Here is a 12,876-nt window from a genome sequence, read left to right on the forward strand (position 1 = left end):
GTTGCATGAAATGGTTTGTGAAATATGTTGGAAAATGAAGCTCTGAGCTGTGTATCTGTATTAATTACCTAACAGTTAATTTCCAGCACAGCAGTTAATTTGAAAAATTTACTTGTGGAAGAAGCTTTAGAAGGATGGAGGCACATTTGCCCTTTCACAGAAGTGTAGCTTTTGACTCTGTGATTCTATCCCAGGCTGGTCAAAGTGTCTTTTTCCTAAAGGCATTTTTTTAAAATGCAGAATGTTTCCTTCAGAAACAATTTCTTACCTTTACAGGTTTCATCTGTTAAAAAAGAATCAGCATGTTTTCTGGTGGAGACTGCTGACTAGAACATCCGTTTTGTATCCCAGCAGATGACCTCTCTAAATTAATCGATCCCAGTTCTAATGAGGTGACCTGTTTAAAATAGCTCTCTGCCAGTGTGTATTTTCATGTCTTTGGCATTTCAACTTTGAAGTGCATCTCTTTGTGGGATTTTTAGAAATTATATTTTATTTTCTCTTCAGATTTTTCTGAAAAATGCTGGTGCTTCAGCCCAGTATTGGAAACTGATTTTGATTAAAGTGATTCTAAATATATGCCCCTTTTTTGTGGTTGTTTGTAACTGGTTCAGTATTGGATTTCTCAGGGTCAGCACCTAAGCCAGGCTGTGCTGTGCACAGCTGTATTTGTTCCCAGGCTGGGCAGTGCACAGCTCAGTAGCTTTTACATTATACTCTGACCACACAGGAGTGGAGCAGGTCGCTGCTTTCCTAGGCCAGTTTTGCAGTTACATTTTACAGGAGGAGATAAAAAAAAAAGTCTTGTGTCTGGTAATGCAGAAAATCTGCTGTTAAAGGATAATCACTCAACATAATCCTTTGCATTCTGCTGAATGCTTACACATTGGATACTACTAAACTGCATGCTATTTTCATGGAAAGAAAAAGAATTAAAGAATGGCTGGACTTCTATGACACTTTAAAGATACACTAACTTTGTATTTTGTGACTGCGTGTCCACTCACACCATGTGGTGCTTACATGTTGGTTAAAGAAATATGTGTTAGTTAAAGAAATATGGGTTAGTTACAGAACTATGTGTTAGTTAGTTTATGTGCTCCTAAAAACCTATTTAATAGTTACCTAGAACAGCTAATGAGGAGAGAAGGAAATACAGAAAGGATATTGCTTGCTGAAGATGACTGCTCTTCAGTTCCTGTAACAAAAATTCTAAACTGCTTCCTTAAATTCTTTTCCTTGGAAAGTGAGAAAAGAGCGGTTGTCTGTATGTCATTCACTGAAGGTCACTAGTATGTTGATGACTGTAATAGCAGAGTTGCGGTTTTTTTGTGACCTTGCACAAGTCCTTAGAATAGGGATAGTTAAGTTAATTAAAATTTTAGTCTGCGCAGTGTGCTTACTAAACACTACTAATTCTAATGTTACATTGTACTCATCCTCCCTGATGAGCAGAAAGGCTTTCATTTACAGCAATGCAAATGCTGCTTTCCTGAGCACCCAAAGTGTCCATTGGGTGGCTTGCTCTGACCGTGGATGTTTTGTAGGGTAGCAGAGAGGCAGTTTCACGGAATATTCTGAGTTGGTTGCTATTTTGTTAGTAACGATTAAGAGGCAAGGAAAACCTATTTCATCAAGAAAGAAAGGATTTTATGGCCCTGGGTGAACATGCAATCTTTGGGAGAAAAAGAAAATTTTTAGTATATGATTTAGTCTGCAGACTGGTAATGGGTAATTTGTTTTCTGATGCTGTTAACAACTTAAGGCTATGCAGCTGTTATATGTTCACGTAAAAGGGTGTTACCTGCTAGCATGTTCTCTTTCTGTCCTCTCTCTGTCTCATGCTTGTGCACACTCACACACATTTGTGCCCCTTCCCCTCCCTCCTGGAGAAGCGCCGATCAGGATGTCCTCTGGGAACAGCAGCACCATTTCCCAGTTGGAGCTGCGTGCAGTTAAGCTCACTGATCTCAATGCCATGTGACTGGAAATGCAAGGAGCAGATTGCCATCCGGTGCACACTCTCCAAGCCCTCAGATAGCCAAAAAAAAAAAAAAAAGAAAAAAAAAAAAGGAAAAAAAAAAAGAGGGGGTGGGAGTGAGGAGGGGAGGTTCCCGTGCTTTTTTTGTAGCGCTCTTAATTCCTGCTGGAGCTTGTTTGCCGCAAGCTCGGTTCATGGCAGTAACAGAAGCAGCAGATTCTGTAGCTCAGTGCTCTCAATGAGGTCAAGCTGGATCAAAGGGAAGCCTCCTGTGGAAGCATCTCCTGTAAGTTCTGATACTGCTCTTTCTGTGCTCCCTCCAAAGAATCGTAGCCTGTACAACTGAGCTGGGCTTCGGTGCTTTATGCCTCCCCGACTGATAATTTTGTGTGAGGTTGTCAGGGTTTATGTTAATTGAACTTGTCAGTGAGGCATTGGTTGGATAATAATGCTGTGCATTTTAGGAGAAAAGGGCTTATCGTTCTCTCCTTTTATTTTCTGAGGGAGTGGGAAGAAGAAAGTGTGGTTTTGTCCTTTTGAAAAGCTCCAAGCTGTTGAGGTTACAGCTCACCAGATCCTGTTTTATGTAATCTACATATTCTACTTTCTAAATAAAGCAACTGTAAAGTGTCTTGCCGATGTCCTTGGGTTTCACCAAATAGCTATTCTTTTAGGAATAGCGACCTAAACATCTATGTAATTTAAGAAAAAAAGAGAAAGTACTTTATTCAAACCTTGGAAACCTCTGTAGTAACTGAATTTCAAAGAAACTCCCCTTTCTGCAGTTCACCTGAGGGGTCTCTAATGTGATCATGCAGAAATACTCCTTTGAAACCTAATTCTGGATATCGGCTGGTTTTAGTGAAACTTTTCAGTTGCGTAGGCTTCCACAGTGAGATGAAGAATTTCTTGTTTTATGTAATGAACTAGCTGTTTCTGCAGAAATACAATTTAACATGAAAGCATGCTAACTTTTGCAGGGAGTGTTGTCTCATTTACAGCACAGAATCTTTGGGCAATAATGACATGCTGGGCTGTAATTTTTCATCTACATAACCCAATTTTTTTTCCCTTGAAGTACAAAAAGCTTACTTGAATACATATCTGGAAGGCTTGCAGAGTGGTTTCAATGGATTGAACAAAGTAACTACCACCTGTTTGGATTATTGTTAGTAATACACTCTAAACCCTGAGGAAAAAATAAAATATCACAAGTCATTATCCTTTTTGCTGTAAAGTTCCTCTTGAAGGGACTGGCATGGTGCCTGTCTATTGATATTCAGCTTGTATTTTTGGAAACTCAGCAGCACTGGCATTGTGCTGTGAGGTGGTGAAGTGTTGCAATAGTCATAAAGAGTTATGGCTTGGGTCTATTTCCCAAAATCTAATGTCTCTGGGTTTTTTGCAGAGGTGTGTTCTTTAATTATAGTTGTCTTTTTATCTTCTTTAGTTAATATCTTGACTTTCCAAACTATCTGACTTTGAAATTGGATAGAGAAAGGAAAAAAAATTGTGTGAAATTGGGTCATGCAGCATCTATGTACGACATGAATATTTGCTGGAGAGATTTGTGAAACAAACTTGAAGACTCCTTCTCAACTGTGTACTTCTATGTAATGAAAAGATGACTTACTACTTAAATATGCTGTGAGTTTTATCAGGCATCACTGCAATATAAATATGAGAAGAGAATGTGTAAATTAGCATCTCATACTCAGTACTCTCATTCTGAGAAAAGGATCAAAATGCTTTATGAACCCATCACTGCATTTTTTATTTATTTTGAATTTGTATCTTTTCTTGATTTTAACAGAGGCTGTCTTCAGTTCCATTGAGACAGCTCCATTTTTAAACATATACAGTGGGGGAAAAATTCCTGTTCTTTATATTTTTGTCCAGATGGTGACGTTTCTTTTCATTTCAGCATTCAGCTTCTGAGTTGATCCTAGTTGAAGATGAAATGACAGATACTGAAGATAATGAAGAGGAGGATTTAGGAGTCATGGATGATCAACGTAGTGTAATTCTCCATCTCATCTCTCAGCTCAAACTTGGCATGGACCTTACCAGGGTATGAACACTGTACCTCTTTTATATTTGCTCATTAGTGTTTCTTCTTCTCATCTTTCTCTGTGTGTGTGTGTGTGTGTGTGCGCGCGCACATCTGGTTCTTGTGAGTGCATTTTGTCCCTGTGGACAGGGAAGTTTTCCTCTTTATAGAAGTGGGGTCCCAGAGAGCTGTGGACTGCTGTCTCTTGCTAGGCAGGCTTTCACGTGAAGTGACCACATTAGATATTTTAGAGATGGAGGGGGGGGGGGGAAGAAAAAAGAAGAAAAATCCTCCGAAACTCTTGCTTATTTTTTTGCAAATCTTTCAAAGTAACCATATGTTGTGTATGTAACCCACAAGTATCTCATGGTGCTCTGGGGGTGTGAGGAACAATAATGGCAATTGTATGGATGAAGGACATACATGTTCACATTACTGCTTTGTGGATTGGATTCAGTTTAATTGCATGTCAGCTTCAAAAAAATAACCCATGATGATAAAGAAATTACAGTCTTTAGTGAATCAGTTCTTGTCTGTGTTGAGCAGCTCACCAGTTTAACCTGTGCATTCTTCCAGTCCTAGAACCAGTATTGTCACAAGCTTATCCAAACTGATATGAGCAAAGAAGTTACAGTGTCTGAGAAATTTTCCCGTAAGTCCATAGAGTTTTGGAAATGAGGTGGATGTTAAGGAAACAGGGAATGCTTCTTTTTGAATAGTCTGTATTCCAGAAACCTTGTCATGGGGTTTAATAAATAATCAAGCAGATTTTTGTTAATATACGGAATATCCTTTCCTTCTGCAATGGTTTTCTAGTTAAAAATCCCCCAAATAAAACCCCTGTAATCCACTTTTCACAAATAAGAGCTCATTCTGACACTCTCCACAAATAATACAAAGTTTGGGAGGACCAGAGAATTTCTCTGCCACATGAAGTAGCTTTGCAGGAAGTTGTTCTCATGGGCATTTTGATATTCTGAGGAGTTTATCTGCTTCTCTTTTGGTCTTACATATTAATCAAGAACTGTAACTTTCTTACAAAATAAGGTTTTCTCAATATAGTTTTTTCTGCTGCCTCTGGAACAATTGACAGAGTTTTAAAATAATTACATTTTTAAGACTGAGCAATCCTGTGTTCTGTTGCTGAGTAGCTGCACAGAAATTAATGTTTTATTCTAAATAGAACAAAAGTTTCATCATTTCATTTTGAATAATTTATACCTGACACTTTTTAGTATGTCTGGGGTTATATACAGTTCAGTTTTGGTTCTGTTTTTCTTACATTCTTGCTTTTTCTTAACTCTTCCTCTTTTCTATGTTGGTTTTCTAAGGCTGTTTGAGTCTATAATGTTCAAACTAGACTAAGATTTCTTATCCATGGTTCTTGTGTCTTCAAAACATTTTGTGTTTGGAGAAGAACAAGATTTTTCTTTCCTGATTTCCACTGTCAGCTTTTTGTCACGGTGGAGTAGGCAAAACCTAGAGACACACAGTTAATGTGAATAAGAGAAATTCCTGTGAATAAGAGAAGTGTACAAGAAAAATATGAAGGTAAACACATACATGATATCCCGTTTCTTACGTAGTGTTCTTAGAGCACAGTTTCTAAAGATAATGGTAAACGTTGAAATGAGAAGAGAAACAGGCATATGGCACAGTTAGATCTGTCCGCAGTCTGTGTGATGCATGAATACACATATGATAAGTATTAATGAGACATGCCACATGTGCACATCACTTTTCTGCCCATTTTGAGGATTAAAAAAAAAAATACAGGACAGCTGGCTGCTTTTTTTATCAACTTTGCTTACTGACATGAGGCCCTTAGGGCCATTGACACGTGACGGTAAATCTGGGTTTGTTGGCTGCACTTCTTCCCATTTTTCATTATTCCTCTGAAAGTCAGGTTTTGGAGCACCTTTGATGGTCATCACCTTCTGCTGGAAGTGGCACAGTAGTTGCTGATATGAGAGGATGTTTTTACGTGTTTCCATTTTCCTGTGCCTTGGTTCATTCCATGAGCCACGGATTGCTGCATGATACTCACATGAACAAACAGCTTTTTCTGAGCCCTTGGTGGCTTTGGGTTCTGGATGCATGAGCATTACCTTCACATTCCATATCAGAGGAAACAGCATCTTTTCCTTATGTTAGCCATGGCCTTTCCTTATGTCAGCCATGCTGTGCTGACAGCAGTTTCCCACAGTGAAGATAGCCGCATTTAATGTCGTGGAGGTGCTTCACTTCTGGAATGTGTCCTACTGCTGTGCCTTTTAGTGAGGAGTTAGAGAGTAAAATTATTGCGAAGGAGGATACCTGCAGTGAAGTATCAAATCTGTGTGGGGATTTGCTAGAGCAGGGCAGACTCTATGGTGGCCAAATAGGCTTCAACAGCTGCTAGAGAGAGTTGGGTGGGGAGCAGTTCACAGCAGTAGAATGTGGTACAGAACTGATACTTCAGGCTGGGATACGACTTTCAACCTCATTTAAAACTAGAATTGCTGGAGAAAAAACCAAATTTCTAAGTTGTTTGTTCTTCAGACTTTTAAAAAGTGAAAAATAGTGCCAAAACCCACTGACAGCCTTTGCTGGCAATTGGCATTTAATGGATTGCAGTTAATGCTAGCAGTTTGTACAGATGGGTGATCACTCCCATGCAATCCCTCACCTTCCTTACACAGTTTTAATATGTGCTAAAAATAAAGGGTTGCCATTCTGTGTAAAAGGGCTGCCAGTAATTCTGCAGAATGTCAGCCTGTTGTAAATTAACATTGTGGTGTGTTTACGATGCCATAAGTTTTTACTTTGCTTGCCAATATACTTTTACCTTGTAATTTAAAAATATAAGTGGGATGAAAATAGCTTGTTTTATTTCCACAATGACACCGATGACAGTGAAAAGAAAGCTTTTACACCTCGGAGAGAAGGGTATCTCAGCATGAGGTACCTTGGTTGGATTTCTGAAAAAAGTAGGGAATGGTGCTGACACCCATGTTTTTCCTCACAGTACGTAGTAGTGGGGATAAAGATCTCTGTTCTTAAGGAGTCGTGCTCATTTTTCTCAGTTGCATTCAGATCTAATTAAGTGAATTCAAACTTAGGAGGTTATAATCAAGTTTTGAACCAGTATTGTCTTTTTAACCTCCACGAAAATGGAAGAATGCCCCTTAAACTGCTTCCTTTTCATCTGAAGCCTGAGAAAGAATAAGAATAGATTATTCTAGCATTTTAGAATGCAGTCAGGAGGTCTTTTGCTTCAAATTCCAGCAACTTGGTATTTATTCTAGACAGTTTCTTTTGTCCAATTGGTTGTCACACTGGCATTGTCTCAGAGGAAATAATTAGTCAGTTTTGACTCCTTATGCAATTAAAAAAATATTCATAGTCCTGTCCAAAGCCAGTATAAAGAACATAGGTCCTAAGTGTATTTTTCTGGACACTTCGTTCTGTCTGGCTGCAGAAGAGTTGAAAACCTCATTCCTTTAAAAGCTAGAGTGCTAGCACAAGTGCATGACAGCCCAGTGCTGGCAAGAAGAATGCTGTACACTTCCAAATTTGTTTATTTCTATTTTTCTTATTTCTGCAGAAATCAAGATAAGGCAAATTAAAAAAAAAAAAAAATTGATTGTAATTTTTTTTTTTTTGTTTTTTTTTTTTTTTTTTTGGTTGGTTTTTTTTTTGCTGTGTTAGTGTGTGGTGGTGTTGCATATTGAAACTTTGAGGCTATGAGATTATTTAGTAAAAGGCAGTGTTGTGTAGGCATATTTTTTAATACTGCAGTTGTGTAAGCTTTAAAACTCAAGTATTTTTATTTCATAGTTCTGCTTCCTTGTGTGGAAACAATTCAGTTGCTGAATGGATCCTTTCCTGCCACAATTAAGGGTGTAGTTTCCAGCTTAGTTGGGCTTTTAAATCAAGATCATTTGAGCTGGAGTTCAGGCCTTATTCAGAATTTAAATTGATTCTTGAAACTCAATAATAAGAGTCCAGTGACTCATCACATCTCCTTTAGTGGCAGTGTTGGTGAAGCTGTAAGCAAAGCACACATCTAGGAGGAGATACCAAGGTTCTATGACCACATCAGTGGGATGAAACCACGGCAGTCTCAGTGTTGTACCATAAAATCTGCATCATCTGAAGTATGGTCTGCAGTTTTCTTCTCCTCTATTTGTGCTAATAAAAGTCACTGTCTTTAGAGGCAGGCACTTGGACATAACGAGATGCAGAGTGCTGTTTATTCAAATGAGTTTGCCCTTTCAAGTCTCTGCAGTGAACTCGCGATAGGCACTGTTGGTATTTCTAGACAAGTTATGAGAGATTTTTGAATATGTTTTGCTGTCACTTTCCCCTCTGATAACCTGATCTTTTAGTGTACAATTTATATGAAAATGAGATCCTGAATTGAGGATCTCAACTGCTGAATTGCATTTTTTTAAAGATTGTATTGGATAATGAATATTTGGTCACAATGAGAATGCTGCAAGTAAGATGGAATTATTTAAAGAGCTAACAATAAGAAAATTTACTGGCTTTCCACTTTGCCTTCCAAAATTTTTGATTTCACTTTTGAAAACCAGTCTTCTCAGCCCATCACTGTTACACCTCCATAAGGACTGTAGGCTGCCTTTAGCACTCAATAATCTGACACACTGTGTAAAATTAAGGTCCTCCATCATTCAGGGCCTCAATAGGTTGGTAGCAGAAACCATGTGGAGTCCTCAAGGCTTAGAGAGGAGAGTCAGAGGAATATTACAGATGGAGCTTTGCTTGATTTATATCTAAACTTGTAAAAGTGATTAGCCTATAAAGGACCATGTGTGTGTAAATATAAAATACAGAAGGAGAGAGCAAACAAGCAGATAAGTTACCAAACAGAGCAGTTCTCTCTTTTTGCAGGGAGGTTCCGTGACTCGCTGTGGAAAGGCTCTGTTTGAGCTGCTGTGACTGGAATTCTTGTTCATGTTTACAAGTTCTCTTTGAGAAGGGTTGAATGATTAATAAAAGTTTGACAGCTTCTTTTTCATTATCCCTAGGACCTGAAAGGGCTGATCTGTGCTTTGGTCCCAGTTAGAATAGCAAGCTGGGGCAGCAGGGCGAAAGCAAATGTGTTTGTGACATAGTGGCTCCCTGCCTGCTGTAAATAACCCTTGATTTTGGGAAAGGGAAAAAATAAATGCAATGAAGAATTAAAGAGGAAAGCAGAAGAATTGCTGTAATAGAGGACAGCTGTTGGTTTGCATCTGGCATCATTGAACCACTTGGATTCACATAAGATAGATTTGTGTGTGCCAGAAGTTGCTTTTGGTCATGTGAGAGCAACCTTTGAGCTCCCCTGGGACAGTCCTGTACAAAAGAGGAGCATGAGGGAGAAAGAGGGGAGAGAAATTATGGTCTGTAGCCCTTGTTTGTCTTGCAGTGCCCTTCAGGATGTTTCACTGGAAGCTTCTAACAAAGTGTTACTGTGAAGTGAGTGACTTTGGCAGCATCTGCTAGAGAAGGCACTTGAGACTCTATCCAAATCACTTGGGGCTGGCTCCCTCCAGGGCAGACTGCCTCGTGCTCAGCCCCAGGTTTATTCTGGGCCCACGGGAGCCTCTCTAGTCCCAGGATATGAAAGTAATGGTTTGTGCAGTTTTTATTTCAACTTGTGTGAAATAAAGCAAAGCCATGCAGAGGCCCACCACAGTAACATGGTACCATCTAAAACTGAGGGGATGTGCCGTGGGCTTGGGGGAGACAGGAGGTCTTTGGGATGGCATGGGATTTGACTTGGGAGTTGGGCGGGACATGACAAGGGATGACACTCTAGGGCAAATGGGGAATGTTTTCTTGCCTATAGCCTCTTGGGAAGGGTCATTGGAATGGTTTTATACTTGGAAATAGACCTGAGATTTGGTTATGATTTGATTATGGTTGGATCTCCTTGGGTTGGTTTGTTAGAGGCTGGAAGGAATTTAATCCGTGTATACCATACAGGGGTAGTCAGGGGCCCAGGAGTGAAATATGGAACACAGATGTTTGACAGAAGGGATAGATGTCCCGCTTCCATTCTCCACCACTTAGAGGTTGGTGATATGTATGTTCATATAAAATACTCATCTTCTAGTGGTTTGGGAGGGCGTGCCACTCCCATTTTGAAGAGTTATGATTAGTTTGGTTTGTTGATGTTTGATGTAGATTGGTTTATATCAAAGTATGTTTTTGTGTCCTGTAAACAAGGAAAACAATGGCTGGTTTGTTAACTGAGAGGAGAGGAAAAGGTGGATTTCCATGTGAGTGGAACAGCCCATCCTTTTGTGAGCTGCTCTTGAAAGTCATAATGACATAGGAAGTAGCGTGCATGGGTATCAAGGCCACTGCTTTTTCCTTCACTCATTATTTACACTGCAAAGAAAATTAAATTGTTGTGGCATGGGAGAAAAATATGCTATCTGGAAATTTGGCAGGGTCAGAATTACAGCTGTCCTAACTGTTCTCTCCCCCCCCCCCCCGTAGTGTGATCACAGGGAAATCATATCTGCCTTTGTCTGCTTTGCATACAGGTAGTGCTTCCAACATTTATTTTGGAGAAAAGATCCCTGCTGGAGATGTATGCAAATTTCATGGCCCATCCAGACCTGTTTTTGTCAATTGCAGCTGGAGCCACTCCCGAGGAAAGAATTATCTGCTTTGTGGAGTATTATCTAACAGCTTTTCACGAAGGCCGAAAGGGAGCAGTTGCCAAGAAGCCCTATAACCCTATAATTGGTGAAACGTTTCATTGCTCGTGGGATGTGCCTAAAGATAAAGTGAAAGCATTCAGAACTAACGGTGCCTCCACGGTTTCTAAGGACTCAGCCAAGGAGCTTGGCCAGGACCCATCCACGTGCTACAAGCTGAGGTTTGTAGCTGAACAAGTGTCTCATCACCCACCAGTATCTTGCTTTTACTGTGAGTGCAAAGAGAAGAAAATGTGTGTGAACGCTCACGTATGGACCAAAAGCAAGTTCATGGGCATGTCAATAGGTGTTTCTATGGTAGGTGAAGGTAAGAAATGTGCTTTTATTCTGCTTTTTTTGAGCTAATATTTCTGGGTGTCAGTGGAAATCCAAATGTTTCCCTGCTTGCTCTCCCTCTGACCTTTCATTTGAACCTTATGACTGTTTGCTTTTGTGAAGTTTGGAATTAAAACTGTAGGGTTCGTATAACCTTTTGCTGTGCAGACAGAATGTGAAATGCACATTACATGTATAAATGTGTGCTTATATTGATGAGAGTCTGTTAATATATATATGGCCAGACCTCAGATATAATTAAATTACAATAACAAATGACAAATGATAGTATATTGTGTGAGAATATTTTTGTTTGTGTTGTTCACTTTTAAAGTAATACGGGATTTGGTGTTCACAACTGGAACAAAGCGATGAGGAAAACTGCATTTTTACATAAGCCTGACATTTGTTTTTCATAGTTTCTGCAGAGAAATATGATTTCTATAGTGTTTGCAAACTTAGTGTATTTTCACAAGCTTTCTATAAAGTCACATATAGAGGTATAAATCCTGGTTTTATGTATCATATATATGCAATCTGCATTGTGATAAGTCATTGGCTCAACTTGAGTTCAGAAATATGGGGAATCATAACAAATCCTTAATGGGTTATCTGAACTAATAAACACACCTGTACCAGTGTTGTCACTGACACTTAATGCAGTGAGAAAAAGCAATTTAACTCCCTGTGGCCATTTGAGGGTAACATCCTATGTATGGATTTTAGTGTTTTGCCTTAACTAGTTTTTAGACTGTAGTCTCAGAAGTATGAGGACAACTTGCTTCTTTTTGTCACCATTATGTTAAATACTATGATATTTAAGGTAGTGAAAAAGTGGAGTGGGAAATGCAGTGATTTGGTTTTGCTTATTAATAGCAACAGAATAATTATGGTGAAAAAATACAGGTGTCTTCTGCTATTTCCACTATCTAAAACTAAAGACCAGCATAAAGGACTACAGTAGCTCCTTCTCTGATGGCAACATATTCCCTTTTTAGTAGAAGAGATATGAAACCTCCTTACTGCTGGTTTTGATGTCCTTGTGATAAAGTCTATCTTAGCACGTCTGTTTCCTTCTTCCTATGACTTAGGTGTTTTGCTTTGAATACAGAGTTGAGGAAGTTGGGAAGGGAGTGTCAGAAGGGAAATTGGTCTTTCTGTCTGTCTCCTGCCTGTACTACTGCCAGCCTGAGTCATTGGCTTAACATTCTGGTACATGTTAATTTCTAGTACTCTTTTGCACAGTGAAGGGAAGTATTTAATGGAAATAAAATGAAACACAAAGTCACTTATGATTATGTAGGAGTAGGGAAATTTCTTTCTTTTGCTGCTAGCGCACACAGTTCCCTGGGATTGGGGGTGTCTACTGTGGGGATTATTTAAGACTTCAAAGTCCTGATGTGTCCTGGTTTTGAGAGAGAAAGGGTCTAAGAATTAACTGCTTACTCACCCCAAGGATTGTTTAATGTGTGCTTGTGAGAATAAGTTCTTCCCTATACTCTTTCTTTTTTTCATGCTCCTGAAGATACCCCAGGAGCGGAGGCAGGCTTTGGGGAACATCTGCAGTCGCAAACTCTTTTATTCCAAGGTTTGCTGCTGTCCTTATGATGCGCGTCCTGGGAGGAGGTCTGGGTTCACCAATTCATAGTTACTATTCATCTTTTTGTTCATGTAAGCAGAGCAAAAGCAGGTACCTTCATGGTGACAGCATTTCTGGGAAGTGATGGAGACATTCCAGTGCAGCCCAAGCATTTCTGTTGCATGTTGAGGACTGGCAATGGCAGCAAGAAGTTGTACCACTGAGGCTTTTC

General features: G+C 39.4%; 1 protein-coding gene across 2 annotated transcripts in view; it reads left to right on the plus strand.

Annotated features, from left to right (window-relative positions):
- OSBPL10 (oxysterol binding protein like 10) overlaps positions 1-12,876 on the plus strand; it is a 114,872-nt gene that overhangs the window by 88,122 nt on the left and 13,874 nt on the right. For both annotated transcript variants that reach the window (XM_042044026.1, XM_042044025.1), the window contains exons 7-8: positions 3,906-4,052; positions 10,574-11,057. In XM_042044026.1, the coding sequence (XP_041899960.1) occupies positions 3,906-4,052; positions 10,574-11,057 (631 nt within the window). The remainder of the gene's footprint in view (positions 1-3,905; positions 4,053-10,573; positions 11,058-12,876) is intronic.

This window comes from Corvus kubaryi, unplaced genomic scaffold (assembly GCF_017639235.1).
Source record: "Corvus kubaryi isolate FWS band 111438036 unplaced genomic scaffold, C.kubaryi_AGA036_p1.0 37398, whole genome shotgun sequence".
NCBI lineage: Eukaryota > Metazoa > Chordata > Aves > Passeriformes > Corvidae > Corvus > Corvus kubaryi.